Source organism: Carassius auratus, chromosome 23 (assembly GCF_003368295.1).
Source record: "Carassius auratus strain Wakin chromosome 23, ASM336829v1, whole genome shotgun sequence".
In the NCBI taxonomy this organism is placed as follows: domain Eukaryota; kingdom Metazoa; phylum Chordata; class Actinopteri; order Cypriniformes; family Cyprinidae; genus Carassius; species Carassius auratus.
Genome location: NC_039265.1, coordinates 13721362 through 13738616, shown reverse-complemented (window position 1 = coordinate 13738616; position 17255 = coordinate 13721362). Strand labels below are relative to the sequence as shown.

At 35.9% G+C, this 17255-nt stretch overlaps 1 protein-coding gene across 5 annotated transcripts; it reads left to right on the top strand.

Annotated features, from left to right (window-relative positions):
* Window positions 1-75: 75 nt before the first annotated feature.
* Window positions 76-15746, top strand: pan2 (poly(A) specific ribonuclease subunit PAN2). 5 transcript variants are annotated; one of them, XM_026199887.1, is made up of 27 exons: window positions 78-158; window positions 2228-2398; window positions 2568-2868; window positions 4233-4402; window positions 4623-4743; window positions 5457-5534; window positions 5999-6269; window positions 7055-7400; window positions 8223-8319; window positions 8547-8666; window positions 8880-8999; window positions 9300-9428; window positions 9532-9731; window positions 9815-9963; window positions 10055-10161; window positions 10689-10787; window positions 11067-11149; window positions 11224-11365; window positions 11488-11625; window positions 11713-11772; window positions 11866-11956; window positions 12316-12473; window positions 12787-12930; window positions 13232-13411; window positions 13490-13583; window positions 14467-14658; window positions 15182-15746. In XM_026199887.1, the coding sequence occupies exons 3-27, from the start codon at window positions 2581-2583 to the stop codon at window positions 15214-15216; spliced, it is 3612 nt and encodes a 1203-aa protein (XP_026055672.1). In that variant the 5' UTR covers window positions 78-158; window positions 2228-2398; window positions 2568-2580; the 3' UTR covers window positions 15217-15746. The 5 variants fall into 5 exon arrangements, with proteins under 5 accessions (XP_026055671.1, XP_026055672.1, XP_026055668.1 ...); XM_026199883.1 differs by having other exon boundaries at window positions 9812-9963; XM_026199885.1 differs by having other exon boundaries at window positions 84-158; window positions 2255-2398; window positions 9812-9963.
* The last annotated feature ends 1509 nt before the right edge of the window (window positions 15747-17255 follow it).

The window sequence follows — 17255 nt, the reverse complement described above, 5'->3', positions numbered from 1 at the left end:
GATAGATAGATAGATAATATTTTCATGTCAAACACTCTTAAAGCACCTATGATGATTCCGGATGCAGTTCGATCTAACCCGGAAGTGCGCGCTTGTTATTGTTTTGAAGGAAGCGAGTAGTACGAGCATATGGATCCGAGGATAACCGTATTTTAGAGGTATGGTTTTATCCCGTTAAATAATTACAATTCACAATTTAAGTCCCTTCCTGGTCGTCTGTTGAAATAACTTAATAAACGAAATGAAATACTGAGTATAGATGTCAGACGTGCCATGCACAGAAATTTAATAACTTTTCTCTTTTATTAGGATGTATTTTTGAACGCTTATTTTAAAAGATTACGTTATAACAATTATTTGAATGCAATGCGGGAGAATACCGGAAAACAGTCACACACTTCAATGTTATAACATCCCTTTTATCCACGAAGTGTGCAACAGTATTGCTCTACCCAGTGAACTGCCTACCTAGACAGCAGTTTTAGGAAGAATAGGTGCTTTATTCATAATGGGAATGTACCTGTTGAACTCGTGATGCCTAAAAATGCTGTCTAGTTAAGCAGCTAACTGGCTGTGTAAAAGCGGCACATACAGTAAGTGTACATGTCAACTGGATTTAATTGTCTAAATGGGTGCCTTACTTATTTCTCATAAGAAGAAAATTGTATTGGTTAATGTATGATGTTCATAAACTTTTGTGCCTTTCAAATGTCACAAAGCTGAAAGGTTTATAGTTTAGTTTAACCAGTACTAACTTTCTAACATTTTATTTTCTAAAATGGCATTTAATGCTAATATTTCTGGAAATATCCAGTTTGCAATAATCAATTTACTTGACAAACCTAGTAAATATTGGTACAAATTGGTAAAAATAAATAAATAATAAAATATTTTTAAATCTATGGTATGTTTTCATGGTAACATTTTACATGATGCATCTATCTTCAGGTCAAATCTTATGTCACTAAAATTATAGAACATTATAGGGAGAGAATAAATGAGAAAAAGAGAAACTTGGATATTAACATATTGCATTATTGCATTAAGAAAGAAGATGCAAATAATTATATATATATATATATATATATATATATAACATCAAACAAGCAAACATACTGTGTATATACACACACACATATACATATACAGTGCCCTCCATATGTATTGGAACAGGAAAGACAAAATTGCTTTCTCTGCTGTGGAGTCAAGACATTTACAAATGTGATTAAAAGATGAATATGTGACAAAACTACAGAATGACACATTTTATTATTCGGTCTTTCGACACACACATTTTACCAGATAAAAAGGACAGCACTTTTAGAGATCATCCCGCTATTTGATGTGAGCATAAGTATTGGAGCAGTTGAATTTAAGGCAGATGTAAAAGATTAAAAGCTAATATTTAGTTGCAGATCCCTTGAATGCAATCAGGGCAGTGAGTCTGCAACCCATAGACATCACCAGACTCTTGGTCTTATCCTTTGAAATGCTTTCCCCAGCCTTTAATTCAGCCAGTTCCAACTGTTGCTCATTTTGGAGAGTTTCTGTCTTTAGTCTCCTCTTCAGATGGTGAAATTAATGTTCAATCAGATTTAAATCTGGAGACTGATTTGGGCAATCTAAGACTTTCCATTTCTTTGCCCTGATAAAGTCCTTGACTGAACTGGCAGGGTGTTTTGGGTCATTGTCCTGATCCAATATGAAGTGCTTTCTAATGAGTTTGGTGGCATTTTATTGAATATTGCTAGACAAGATGATTTTGTACCCTTCCAAATTCATTCTGCTACTGCATGTCCATGCCATGACACCTACATCATGCTTTACAGATGGGGCTGTATGCTTTGGATCATTTGCAGTTCCCTTTTTTCTCCACACTTTTGCTTTCCAATCACTTAGATAAAGGTCAATCTTTGTCTCCTCGGTTAATCAACTCAGTTCCAAAACTCTACTGGCTCACATTTGGGAAGAATCTTGCCTTTCTATTTTTGGTGCTGATCAGAGGTTTGCATCTTGCTGTGTAGCTTCTGTAATTCTCCTGCGGACTGTAGATTGACATGATTCATTTTCACAGTTTTTATGATTTGTCTGTCATTAATTACTGTTATTTTTCTCAGCCGATCAGGTCATCGTTGGTTGCTGATGTCGCCGGTAGTTTCCAAACACTTGACTTCTCCATGCCCTTTGTTTTTCCTATAGTTCTAATTGACTTCTTCTTTACTTTTAGCATCCAAGCTGCTTGCTTTTCTTCCAGAGATGGCTTCCTAGTCTTCATCCTGGTTTGTGTGTGTCATTATCGAATGCAAAAGCAATGGATATATCTGATACGACACATTCCCTGATTTTAATATCTGAAGAATAAAAACAACAAGACACAGTTGAACACTTAGAAAGAGCTGTAAGGCAACTTATATATATATATTTGTTTGTTTTTAAGTGTTTTAAGAACAATACCTGTATTATATACACATAGAAAAACACAACACAACTATTTTTTTTTAAGTCATATATATTTTTAAGGGATACAAAAGGAACCCTTGACCCCTTTTCCTATCCTTCTAACCCAGCACCACCATCCTTATGATGAACTTTGAGGGTCTGGACCCGGGTTTGGGCGAGTACACGCCTGGCCTGCATGGCGGCCTGGAGCCCGGTCTGGACTCTTCAATGGACCCGCGGCTCGACCCATCACTGCTGCAGGGCGTGGACCTCGACCCTGACGCGCTGGCTGTTCCCGTCTCTGAATCCATGCACATATTGGAGGGCATGTACTCGGAGCTGCACAGCGTGGCTGCTGAAGTTGGGATCCCTGTGACAGCAACACATTTCGATCTGCAGGAAGAGCTGCTGTGGATGGGGAACCACCGGGTGAAGTGACACATTTATTGCTGCATTTACGCTAACAGTCAAAAGTTTGGAATAATAAAGTTTTATTCATGTTTTCAAAGAGGTCTCTTATGCTTACCAAGGCTGAGAAAAATACTTATATTGTGGAATATAACTACAATTTAAAATCGTTATAATTATTTTAAAATGTTAAGATTCTTATTCCTGTTTTAAAAGCTGAATTTTCAGCAGCCATTACTCTAGTGTCATGCTGATTTGGAACTTAATTTGTATTGGGGCTCAATTAATAATAATAGTTCTTCTTATTATTAATACTGCCACAGTTTGTTTTTGCTCTGTATTTTTGTGAAACAGTGATATATATTTTTTTGGATTCTTTGATTAATATAAAGTTCAAAAGAACTGTTTACTTGAAATATAAATATTTTTCAATATTATCTTTATCATATTTAATCAATCAAATGTGCTCTTGCTGAATAAAAATATTCTTTTTTTTTTTTTGAGCAGCAAATTAGCGTATTAGAATGATTTCTAAAGGATCATGTGACACTGGAGTAATGGAGAATTAAGCTTTACCATCACAGAAATAAAGTGCACTTCAAAATGTATTCAAATAGAACACACTTATTTTAAATTGTAAATGAAGTTTTGACATTATTGTTAGCCTGTTGTGTCTGACTGAGTTATCTATTTCAATGTGCACAGGCATTTTAATTTCACTATTCATTTTAGTTTGAGGGAATAGTTATGCCCTTTTCAAAATATGTAATCACTGGGGTTCATCCTGAATAAAAACGTTTGGTGGATCCTCTAAGAGAATATAAAATTTTCTCCAATTTCAAAAACAGCATCTCATCACTAAGCCAGATCGAAACTAAAGATGGTTCACTTGATTTCAAGTTCAATGGTTTTGGATTAGATGATGAATTAAAAAAATATATATTTAAACAAGTGTGATCAGGCAGATTGTATTTTGAGGAGAGTGTTGATAACTGGGCATTGACTACACAATGAAATACAAATGGGCAATAAAGCTAAGGCAGGAAGGGATGTTGAAGTACAGGAATTATTATTGTAAACATTTGACCAGCAGTGTAGCCTACATCATCTTCTCAAATAATATGCTGAGTTTGAAAAAAATAAATAAATCAGTGTACCTGGCAAGTGGTTTCACCAAAAAATCTGCATGATTGGTTTCTGTTGAAGTTGGGACATTTAAGGCTAAAGTTTAATCTCGTTCCAAAAATTCATCTGTGGTTTGGATAACCATCGTACGCATTATCTCTAATGTACTTCCACATCAAAGAAGTGACGTCACTTTATTCACAAGCATGAGTCGCATTTCTGACCTGGGTGTGTGTTTGTTCTTTCCTCTGTTTCAACAGGGACATGCAAGTTCCTTCTTTGGTACCACAATGGGCCGCTACTCCTCTTTCCAGGTGCACATGACCGATGATATTCGCCACATCCAGAGTATGGACACAGGGGTGCTGTTTCTGACCAAAAACAACCTCAAATGCCTCACGCGAGGAGGTTTAATTATGTTTGATTATACGTGAGTTGCACACCCACATATACTATAATGATTATTTGAAGATGTAAATGCAGGTATCATGTCCATACTAACACTCCTTTGTCTGAAGCCCTCAAAGCATAATGTCATGCTGAACACAGGCATGTCCTGCAAACACTGTAATAAAAGGTTTTATTTGCTTATGTATGCCTATGTGTGGGTGTTCATTCATTCATTCCTTCATTTTTATTAATTTTTTCAGAACGGAGGAGGGTGCTGACATGCACAGTTTGATTCTGACCGATAATAACACATTATTAATGGGGGGTCTGCAGAACTTTGTGACTGAATTGGACCTCACAACAGTACAGGAAACACAAAAAGTAGGACGATGCAACACTACTTCAGGAATTCTTTAAAACAAACTGTACCTGCTTTATATAGCATTTATTAATGAACATTTTAAAAATTCAAAATAAAACAACAAAGGTAAAAAATTAAATGTAAATTTTATAGTTCAGCTTTATAAAATTAATATTTTTTTTTCTTAATTTTTAAAGATGATTAAAATATGTAAATGATTGGAATTATATAAAAAACTTGTGAAATGATTAATCGGATCCAAAATGAAAGATTTAGTTTACATAATATATGTATGTGTGCTGTGTATTTTTATTATGTATATATAAATACACACACATGCATGTATATATTTCACAAAAATAGGTTGATTATATATCAAATATATGTATTTATAATATAAATTATAATAATATAAATATAGACGAGTAAATACATGTAAATATTTTCAAAATATGTACCGAACGTGCGTGTATTTATATATACTGTACATAATAAATATACACAGAACACGTTTACAGTATATAAACAAAAACTTTGATTTTGTATGCAATTAATCATTTTAAAGCACTAATATATATAAGTATATATAGAAAAAAGTTTTCTTAATTTATTATCTTTATGTATGGCTTTTGTTGGATATATCTTAATGGGCATTTTACACTTATCTATAATAGATAAGAGGATTTTTCAGTATTAAAATAGTCCTGACATTTCATTTCCACTCTCACTCTAGTTCACTGTTGAGGTGCCTGGAGTCGCCATCATGAGACAGTCCAACCGCTTCTTCTTTTGTGGTCACACATCTGGCAAGGTGAGTGAAGGAGTAAAGCAAAAATGGATGTGGAACAAATTGTTTCCTCCTTTTGCTTTTCCTACAGAATAGAGGGATGTTGTTTATGAAAAGTTTTGTTCTGAGTTAATGTGGGAACATGCTGCCTACACTTTAGCTGTAAGCACAGGTAGAATACACAGGGCTTTTTCACACATTCCTAATTTTCTCTCAGACCATTTAGTAGTTGGAATTTTCAGCTTGTCCACAATATTAAGTGGAAGAGCATGGATCCAACTGTCTCACCATAACAACTTATATGGTGGTTCATATACCATATACAGCCTATAAAATAGATAATTAATCTTATTTTCTGGCACATATTTATGGATAATGAGATAATTTTTCAAATGCATTCATCTATCTCTGCAGTATGTAGTTAAAAACATAGTAATCATTATTCATTTGATCTCTTCACTGTCATTTGTGTCAATTATTTGTCATAGGTTTCTCTGCGTGATCTACGAACATTTAAAATGGAATACGAGTTTGACGCGTTCTCTGGCAGTCTGTCTGATTTCGACGTAAACGGTAACCTGTTGGCAGCGTGTGGCTTCTCAAGCCGTGGCCTGAATGGAATGTCATGTGACCGGTTCCTCATGGTGTACGATCTGCGCATGATGAGGGCCATCACCCCACTGCAGGTCCACGTGGATCCCCTTTTCCTCCGCTTCATCCCCACATACACCTCCCGCCTGGCTATCATCTCACAGACAGGTATGATGCATGGACGTGTCACGAAAGGTGGTAGTACTGGTGGCTTTTACCTAACTTTCTATATATATACATATTCATGTTCATTAAAAGGAGAACTTTAATGGTAATTCACAGAATAAAATACTATGAAAAATACACGGGATGGTATTGGTGTGGTTGCCACACCCAAGTGCAAACTGCCAACTGTCCCTGATCTGTTGAAGAAATGTTGGGGGATTTTTGTTTGTAACTTGCAAAGTATTTTAATCATCCAGTAGTGTTCTTCTTTGGATAACCATTGTTGTTCCCAGCCTCACGTTTAATCTACTTCTTTTCTTCTGAAGAATACTAATGTTATTGCAGTTTTTCAGCATTCAAAAGTCCCACCTTACTTTCGTTTCCTCCTTGGTGGTTGTCATGAGTTTCAGTCGGAGGGTCACATGAACTAATCATGCTGCACATTATCGAAATTAATTATTTATTAATTCTATTGTAAATAAAAAATATTAAAAGATTGCAAATTAACTTAAAAATGTACATTCTAAAAATAAAAATAAAAAATTGGTTGAAAAAGCCTCTTGCTCTTGAGTTAGAAGTTGAATCAGGCGTCTGATTTGAATTAAGCACTGTTACTGTTATTTTTTGGTTGTTGTTTTTTTGGGGGGTTTTTCATATGCATATCTACAACATAACTTTGCTAAATAGTTATAGTAAAAAAAAAAATCTAACATTTTACAAAAATATTTGTGATCATTTTTTTTGTCACTGAGATCCTGTTGTGTGGGTCTGTGTCTTTGTGTCTGTAGGTCAGTGTCAGTTCTGCGAGCCCACCGGCCTGGCCAATCTGGCTGATATCTTCCACGTCAACACTGTGGGGCAGCTGCTGATGAGCTTTGAAGTGTCCTCCAGCAAACAGGCGCTCTCCTTTGGGGACTCTGGTGGCTGTGTGCACCTGTGGTCCAGCGCCCCAGAGGTGTCCTTTAACAGTTACTCCAGGGAGACTGAGTTAGCTCTGCCCTGCCTGGTGGACTCTCTGCCCCAGCTGGACTGGAACCATGAGCTCATGCCTCTGTCTCTTCTACCCATGTCCCTCACCAGCACAGAGCCCCTGCTCTCTGATTGGCCCACCTCCTTTATCATGCCCAGCCCCAGGTATGACTACACCTCGTATATACACTAGGGTCAGTAAGATATTTTAATACTTTTTAAAGAAGTCTCACAAAAGCTGCATTTATTTGATCAAAATAAACTAAAACCATGATATTGTGAAATATTTTTACAATTACTGTTTTTCATTTTAATATAGTTTAATCCTGTAATGGCAAAGCTGAAAATTTCTGCATTTTCTGCATTCTGTCATTTTTGATCAATTGAATGCATCATGCATCATTCTGACATCAAGCTTTTGAACAACTGTACATGTCAATATTTTAAAATAATTAGTAAAAGATGTAGTGCTTGAAGATATTACATTTATTTTGTTGTACACCTATTTATTTAGGTTTTGTTCATAGCGAATGTAAACTCAGGCCACATTTTTAATTCAATTATGTCCAAACATTATACACTTTTTTTACATTGGTAATCCAACCACATTTTGAGTCAAAAAGAGAGAGAAAAATGGCAGTATTCAAATATTTGTTCTGGAAATTTAGTAGGTCATTTGGGTATTCTATGCACTCATACATACATGCATTTGCATATTTTGCTGAAAATCATGGAGTATTAGGGTAGTATGGTATTCTGCACGTCCCCTGTACTGTATTTGAGTGTTATTGTGTAATACTGCCCCCTGCAGTATGTCTCAGGCAAGGTCATGATCCATTCTCATAGACCTGGATCTATTAAATTTGAGCAAAAAAATATTTGGTAGCACTCACTTTTTTATATAAAAAATATGTTATATAAATTCCCTTAACAAATGACATATTATATGGAGATTAGTTAATGTAAAAGTGCTCTTTTCACTATCAGACGGGCTCCTCCAGTAGATCCAGAGATTCTCAGGACTATGAAAACCGTGGGCTTTATTGGATACGCCCCCAATCCTAGAACCCGTCCCAGAAACCAGGTAAACTCGACAGATTTCAATGGTTTCAGCCATCAGTAAATGTGTAAAAATACTAGACAACTTTCAAGACAAAGACTTTCCATACGCTGTAAGAGGGAAGTCCTATCTTACAGTAACGTAGCTGATCTAGTATCTCTGGTATGTTTTTTGACAATGTGTCAATCATTTCAGTGCAGCTATGATGTCCAACCAGTAATTTCTTTATGCTTTTAATCTGTTTTTGCCAGGTTCCGTATAAGATTAAAGACACTGAGCTTGAGTATGACAGCTATAATCAGGTCCCGGAATCTCCTATTGGTCGAGATGAGGAGCCGCATCTTTACATGGTTCCAAAGAAATACAGGAAGGTAGTGATCAGCCATTGTTGTGCATAATCCTATGATCTTTGGTGATAATTATGTAATACTCAAGTTATTTTGTCTATTACAAATGTTGGCACACAGGTTCTTTTTAGATGAGATGATGTTAAAAGTATTGTTTTGAGAACAAAATATTGTTTGCTTACAATTGAAGACAGCTGAGATACTGGGTTCTGATTATGTGGCACGTGTTTATTTCAGGTCACCATTAAATATTCCAAACTGGGACTGGAAGACTTTGATTTTAAGCATTATAACCGGACTTTGTTTGCTGGTTTGGAGCCTCACATTCCCAACGCTTACTGCAACTGCATGATCCAGGTGAAAATACACACACATACCATTTTTACTGCAGTTTTATACTGAATATATTATGTATAATAATATTACATTTATTAGATGGTGACATATTTATTCTGATTCATAATTATACACATTAAAATGTAATTGCCTGATATTTGCCTCGGGAATCTGAAAAAAATCCCAAATGTCACCATGCCGATTCCTCTAAATAGTCCTTGGAATTTTTTACGCTCTCTACGGAATTTTGGGAATGCACAACTTTCACTTTGGATGTTCCATTTCTCTGGAATTGTGTTAATTCTGTGTGTGCTGTGGCAGGTGCTGTACTTCCTGGAGCCAGTCAGGTGCCTGGTACAGAATCATTTGTGTCAGAAGGAGTTCTGTTTGGCCTGTGAGCTGGGATTCCTTTTTCACATGCTGGACTTGAGTAGAGGAGACCCCTGCCAGGTTCACTAACACTTTCAGTTCAGCCAGAATTCATCCCCAGCTGAGCTGTCAGCCATGCATAGCATATGCAAATAGACTACACTCTTGTTTGTTTTCTTAACAGGCCAGTAATTTTCTCCGAGCTTTCCGGACAATCCCGGAGGCGTCTGCTTTAGGTTTGATCCTGGCTGACTCTGATGAGCAGACAGGGAAAGCCCGCCTAGGCCGTCTCATCCAGAGCTGGAACCGTTTCATTCTTGCACAGCTGCACCAGGAAACACTGGAGCAGGAAGGGCCCCAGGCATACCGAGGAGCCAGCAGCAGGTGTGGAGCATCATTCTTCAATTCAGTGCAATCATTTACAAGAGAACAAGTTGAGAACAATTTCGATTTTGTCTCCACGGCAGCACGCTGGGTTCCTCGGGGGAGTCTGTGATTGGCCGGTTGTTTGGCTGTGAAGTGGAGAACAGCAGTTTGTGTCGCTGTGGAAAAGAGACGGTTCGCTCCTCCTTGACTCTGCTGTTTACAATGCACTACCCTGAGCAGAGCTCTCCAGGTCAGAACCACCAAACATTCACACACGAATAAATCTTTCTTCTTTTATGAACTTGGTAAATTCATTAAATGATCTCTTTGATTTTTGACAGATAAGACGATAGAGGAATATGACTTTGCAGAAATCCTAAAGAAGAGTATATGTCTGGAGCAAAGCACACAGGCCTGGTGTGACAACTGTGAGAAATACCAGCCAACAGTAAATTCTTACATGCTTATGTATCTATATGTTCAAAATGCTAAAAAAAAATATAGGGGTCAGATTTTTATTTTGAAAGAAATTAATACTTTTTTCAGCCAGGATGCATTCAGTCAAAGGCTATTTCTTTCTTTCTTTCTAATTTATTTCTATAGCAGAAATTAGTACAACCATTGTTGCCCAAAGATATGTTTTTAATAGTGATTTAAAATCAAATAAAGGCTGTTTACACTGAATTTTTAACATTGATAATAATAATAGGAATTCATTGAATACCAAAACAGTGTATTGGAATGATTTCTGAAGGATCATGTGATACTGACTTTTATCATGTATCAAAATAAAAAAAATGTTTAATAAAAATAAATTGTAATAATATTTCACAATATTACCGGTGTTACCTAATTATTTATGAAGTAAATGCTGCATTGGTGAGCAGAAGAGACATACTTTAAAAACTTGTTTCAAAAATCTTACCAACCAGAAGTGTAGAAGCACAAAAATACTAAATATTTCTGTATGTTTAGGTGCAGACCAGGAACATTCGCTGTCTGCCTGATGTTCTGGTGATCAATTGTGAGGTGAACAGCGCTAAGGAGGCAGAGTTCTGGAAAGCACAGACTGAGGTTAGACCCATATCCCCTCTTGTTGCCAGATTATATAGTCATGCATTTACAGAATTCAGCCATGAATCCACCCCTAAATATCCTCTAATGCTTTACACAGCCATTGGATTCATTAAAGACGGCTTTGTTATATGATATTTTTCTGTCATATGACAGTGAGATATGTCAATGGTGTATTAGCTGTTCATTCAGCTGATCTATATGCTACTGGTGTGTGACACTCTAGGCACACTGATTTATTTACATTTTCCATTCATTTATTTGTATTTTTGTTCACAGTATGCGTACAACAAAGCTCTAAAGAAAGAAGCAGCCGAACCTCCCAAACCCAAAGAGCCTTTACCGACAGAATGGTGTTTAGAGTAAGTGGGCTGATTGTCGAAATGCATCTGTCTATATGTTTTCTTTATTTAATATAATCATATACATATATAAGGGAAGAGCTGTGCAGCGTGGAGGGCTTGACCTTTGACACTCAAGCGGAGGACATGAGGCACGTGTGGATCCCTCTCAGTCTGAAGATGTGCATCAGTAAGACACAGGGCCTGGAGGTCAGCAGCCTGTCTGAGGGAGAGGAGGTGAGGACACATTTTCACTGTTTCAGAGGGTGAACTTCATTAAATAATAACCACATCAAGATTTGTCATACTTGGGAAAGATGACCTTGCTCAAATTAAATGTGTCTTGTTTCTTCTCTTAGCTGACTGAAAGTGAAGAGGCAGAAGGAGCGTCTGTCTATGACCTGGTCGTCACTGTATCTCATATCCAGGATGCTCGGACCGGAGGAAACCTGGTAGTACATATCAAAGTGGGCGAGACCTACCATCAAAGGAAAGAGGTATGAGCGAATCTTTAAAGTACTTTCTAGATTTTTGATAATATGTTGGACATAAGTGACACACTGTGTTTTCTGTCTTGCTTTCAGGGAGTAACACACCAACAGTGGTATCTGTTCAATGATTTTCTGATTGAGCCCATTGATAAGGTAAAAATGGCATACATCAGGAAAATTCTAACTTTTCCTATTATGAAGAGACCCCATGTGTACCCCATATGTGTTGCAATATGTCTCTGTTAGGCAGAATCAGCTCAGTTTGATATGAACTGGAAGGTTCCTGCTGTACTTTACTACGTCAAGAGGAACTCCCATCCCAAGTATGATTTGCGAAGTATGTGATAATTTATTTTTTTATTCTTCTTTTTTTTTTTTTTACAGAGATGCATTAAATTGATAAAAATCTGAATAAATTGATTTATGTCACAGAAAAAAAAGCTTTTCTTTTGAACTCTATTTATCAAATCATTTTTGGAAAAAAAAAACACCAAAGGTTTCCACAACAATATTAAGCAGCAAAACTATTTTCAACACTGAAAATGTTAAGAAATGTTTCTTGAGCATCAAATTAGCATATTAGAATGCTTTCTTGTAAAATTGTAATAATATTTCACAACATTACTGTAATTTCGATCAAAGAAATGCAGCCTTGATGAGCATTATTATTCCTGCATCTTCTCCATTTCCTCCTAGTTAAGAACCCTATTGATGCCAGCGTTCTGCTGACCGAGGCCTCGCTGGCACGGAAACAGAGGAAGAGTCACGCCACCTTCATACCTCTAATGGTGAGCGAGATGCCGCAGGCTGCAGACCTTGTTGGATTGGATGCAGAATTTGTCACGCTCAACCAGGTCAGTGGGAAACACTTTAATGTTCTACAATTACTGCTATTTTTTTTTCTCCTACCCACCTTTGAAGCATACTTTGATGAATTGTAATAGTTTAAAGTCTGTCAGAACTCTTTAGTCTTCTGTTGACTTTTATAGAAAGATTTTTAATGAAGTAAGGCCAGATTTCGTTTTAGAATTGTTATCTAAGCTCAAATTGAAAAACTTAATTTAACTTAACTAACCTCGTTCTCGCTGTGAATATAGCAGAGGTAGCTTGCATGGTGTTAGAATCTAAACAAATATTGAATGCTTTTGTGTGTTGCTGCTTGAACAGGAAGAGGCAGAACTGCGCAGTGATGGGACCAAGTCCACCATTAAACCCAGTCAGATGTCTGTTGCTCGTATCACATGCGTGAGAGGCCAGGGACCCAATGAGGGAGTGCCGTTCATTGATGATTACATATCAACACAGGAACAGGTCATAAATCACTCAAATTGTTCTAAATGTAACTTACATAATAGGGAAATTACCTTTTGTAATTTTCAGGACCTTTTAATGACCTCATAAAGTGAGAACTACAGTTTTGTGCCTTGTCAGGTGAGATGTGTTATTTGTTAGTGTCACTTGTGAAAGTGAATCTATTTGAGTCATTTAACTGTAAGGTGAATCACAGGGAATAACTATTACTGTACTAGTGATTTCCATACTTTGTGTTTTTGTCAAAATGTTGGGGAAAACCTTTCTGCTTCTTATTAATTTAACCTCTTTGGATGTGCAGGTGGTGGACTACCTGACCCAGTATTCTGGTATCAAACCTGGAGACCTGGATGTAAAGATTTCCTCCAAACATTTGACTACTCTGAAATCCACATATTTGAAATTGCGATTTCTTATTGACACCGGCGTTCGCTTTGTCGGCCACGGGTTACAGAAAGATTTTCGGGTCATAAACCTGATGGTGAGTTGGATTTTTGTGAGTTAATGTTTTATTTAGCTATTGCTGAAGTGTTTAAATTGTAACCCCTCACATTTTTAGGTTCCAAAAGAACAGGTGATTGACACCGTCTACCTCTTCCACATGCCTAGGAAACGAATGATTTCTCTGCGTTTCCTTGCATGGTACTTTCTCGGTAGGTTTCTTGCATAAGGGTCATTCCGTGTCAAATCAACCAAATTTCAAAAACTTCCCCGGCTCAAATTTGTGATTTGTGAAAAAAAAAAAAAAATTCTGAAGAGAGACAGACATGTATAGCGATGAAAGCCAAAATATTTAATGACATGGGTGAATTTTTACTGAGTAGTCCACTATTTTGTAGAGGGGGGTCAAAGTGGCAAACTTCACCAGAGATTCAGAGCCAAGTTACAAGAGGGTCAAAATGACTTCAGAAAGATCGCAGCATCATAATGTTATTTTTACACACAGATTGGTAAGTCTGTTAGTAAAATCTTTGTTGCATTATGTGCCAAATGGTGACCTTTAAAAACTTTTTAAGACCCAATATCTAAAAGGGCATCAATATATATTTAATACATCTTGAGTTACAGTTACCTGCAAACTTTGGATAAAAAAAACTTTAAAAGTGCCGTTTCCCCATTTTTTAATGGTCACCATTGGCACATAATGAAACAAAGACAGCTAAAGTCTACAGATTTTACTAACAGACCTAACAATCTGTGTGTAAAAATAACATTATGATGCTGCCATCTTTCTGAAGTCATTTTGACCCTCTTGTAACTTGGCTCTGAATTTCTGGTGAAGTTTGCCATTTTGACTCCCCTCTACAAAATAGTGCACTACTCTGTAAATATTCATCCATGATATTTAATATTTTGACTTTCATCAATATACATGTATGTATGTCTTCTGAATAAATATTAGCGAAATCAAAAATTTGAGCCAGGGACCTCTGGTTGTGTTGACACGCTATGACCCAGAAACTTTCCCTTATCTCTTGACCTCATAAGTCATTTTCTATATATCAGTGTTTTATGGCTAATGGAACATTTGTTCAGATCTGAACATTCAGAGCGAAACTCATGACAGTATCGAAGATGCACGGACTGCCCTACAGTTGTACAGGAAGTACTTAGAGCTGAGTCATAACGGAGGACAAGAAGAGTTCCGGAAGGTTCTCAAGGCTCTCTATGAGAAAGGACGCAAGCTAGACTGGAAAGTGCCGGACATTGACTCTGCAGATGGTCAAGGTAGCCCAAAAAATACGAATCACTGAAAAGGCAGTGAGATTATTTTATGTAATATATATTGGTGTTTATGTCTGTATATAAAATGTATTAAATAAGTAATAATACAGTATTTTTAGTTGTTGTTGTTGTTGTTTTTTAAGTTATGCAACACATTCACAATTGAGCGATATAGGTTTGTCAATTGTCATATAATGAAATGCACACTCATTTTATATAATATTAGCCATAAACAAGACTGTTAGTAGATCGGTTGAAAATGTACTTACCCTCAGGCCATCCGAGATGTAGATGAGTTTGTTTCTTCATCAGAAAAGGTTTGCATAAGGTTTAGCATCGCATCACTTGCTGAATCATCTGCAGTGAATGGGTGCCGTCAGAATGAGTTCCAACAGTGGATAAAAACATCACAATAATCCACAAGTGATCCATACGACTCCAGTCCATCAAACTCCTCTTGGATGGCCTCAGGGTGATTCAATAATTTTTGTTTTGAAGAATTTTCGATGCTCTTATCTCTTTGCAGGTACAGCCATGTTTCCCTCTGTGATGGGGTTATGATTTGACCTGTGCTGGTTATATTCCTGCCAAACAGATGCCAGCTCAGCAGTCATTTATTGCACAGCCTTTTAGTTCTCCTCTAACAGCTCTTGAGCCAAATGACACCTCTTAATAAGTATGTGTCATTATCTGTAGATGGCCAATCTGAAATAAGGCTTGTTATTCTGTGTTAGAAATGTCTGTATTGTTATGAAAAAAAAAAAACGGTTGGAATCAAAGCAAATCTTAAAACATTTCATCATGTCAGGGTTTTCTCCTCTGCTTTGAGTAGCCTGTAAGTGGTATTAAGAAGAAAGGAACAAGAAAAAAAAAGTTGAAACTCATTAACCAAGTGTTTGTTTGCTCGTGACACCACGGTGGCTTTTTCACCAAGGTATTTATGTTGGGTCAAAAACTGCACTTATACAGAACATGAATTACTGCACAGAGAATATGACTTGAGCAGTCAATGGATTTACAGTGTTATTTTCTATATTGTAACGATGTACACTTTCATAATTTGGCAGCTGAATAAAGGCTTTTGGATAAACCTTTTAGTCTATTTTAAAGCTCATTTCAACTGGGTGGATTATTTCAGCAAATTCAATAGCATCAGGGAAAATGTTGTTTGAAAATACTGAGAACTAGTGTAGTCTCAAAGTAAAAAGAAAGTTCACTCTTTATGTAAGGTATATTCTCAAAGTCTCAGATATGCCACTGAAACTTTTAAACAATAAAATGCTATTTTAAGAGAACATTATAGAAACAACAAGCATGCATTTAATAAAAACAAATCATAAAAATGAATAAAAATTCATATATGTAATTCAGACATTTTCTGGTTATACTCTGCCTTTAGCTGGATATCTCTCTTGTGTACCACATATTTGATGAAAAGTGATATTGATATTTGATTTAGGAGTGAATCATTCTCTTGATTTTGCTCTTCTCCAATGAAAGTCAAACTCGGACAACTTCTAAATGAAATTATCTAAATTCCTTTTTTTTTTTTTTTTTTTAAGCAGCAGTTGAAAAACTTTTGATGTTTTAGTAAACATTTATTATAAGTAAAATTTTTACGATATACATGATGTATTATTTCTGTCCTACTGATTAAACAATGCATAGATTCTTTACTTGCAAGTATAACTCTCTCGGTCTAAAGCAAACATTTATCCAGTTTGTTGTAATCTGTATAATCTTTGCTAGCAACATGTATTTTACTAGTCTGTACTTTTCCATATAATGCTAGCAAACATTGCACATTACAGCAAAATATAGTTCTCTGTTTACTTAAAAGCTATTGTATATTTTACTGAACCTTTTTAAGTGTATTTCTAGAATAAGGACTATTATTTTCTGAGCATGAAAATATCAACACCATTATTTCTACTCAAAAGTACTGAGTTTGTTGTTAGGAGTTTTATAACAGGGTGAAAACTAGATGTTAGGAATGCATATATTATTATAAAGACAACAATATGCATGTACTGTAACTTAGCTTTCAAATTCTTTGTTTAATGTAATAATTTTGTATATATAAATTCCACTGAAAAGTGACAGCTCTGTTTTATTTTGTAAAATAAATGCTACATTAACAGTATATAAACATTATGAATTTAATTCATTAATAACTCTCTCTCTCTCTCTCTCTATATATATATATATGTGTGTGTGTGTGTGTGTGTGTTAAAATATGTGTTTAAAGTAACATTATACATTTTAAAACTTGGATATTTTGATATATTATTTTAGGTTATATCATAATTATTATAAAAACATTTATGCTTACCGAACTTCTTCAATGAGCAGTTACCAAAAGCAGTAATATGACAATTTAAAGAACTCAGACAAATAATGTCACTTGTTCTGAATGCTCTTCGTTAAGTTAAATCAGTTTCTCACGAGACTTCGCTGGATGTTATTTCGCACGCTGGAAACTAAAACGCTCCACTGGATCCATTTGAAATGGAAACAATGTTAGAAAAGCATAACTCATTACATATACTTTATCAAAAACGAAATTGTGCTAAACGTTACATCGGAATGATGCATAATGA

What these genes read in the sequence shown, in the direction of transcription:
- pan2 (XM_026199886.1), top strand. Translation starts at nt 2,581, where the DNA reads ATGATGAACTTTGAGGGTCTGGACCCGGGTTTGGGCGAGTACACGCCT. An exon ending in GTGAGAAATACCAGCCAACA is followed by an intron (nt 10,162 to 10,688) that starts GTAAATTCTTAC and finishes CTGTATGTTTAG; the next exon opens with GTGCAGACCAGGAACATTCG. An exon ending in CCTACCATCAAAGGAAAGAG is followed by an intron (nt 11,626 to 11,712) that starts GTATGAGCGAAT and finishes TCTTGCTTTCAG; the next exon opens with GGAGTAACACACCAACAGTG.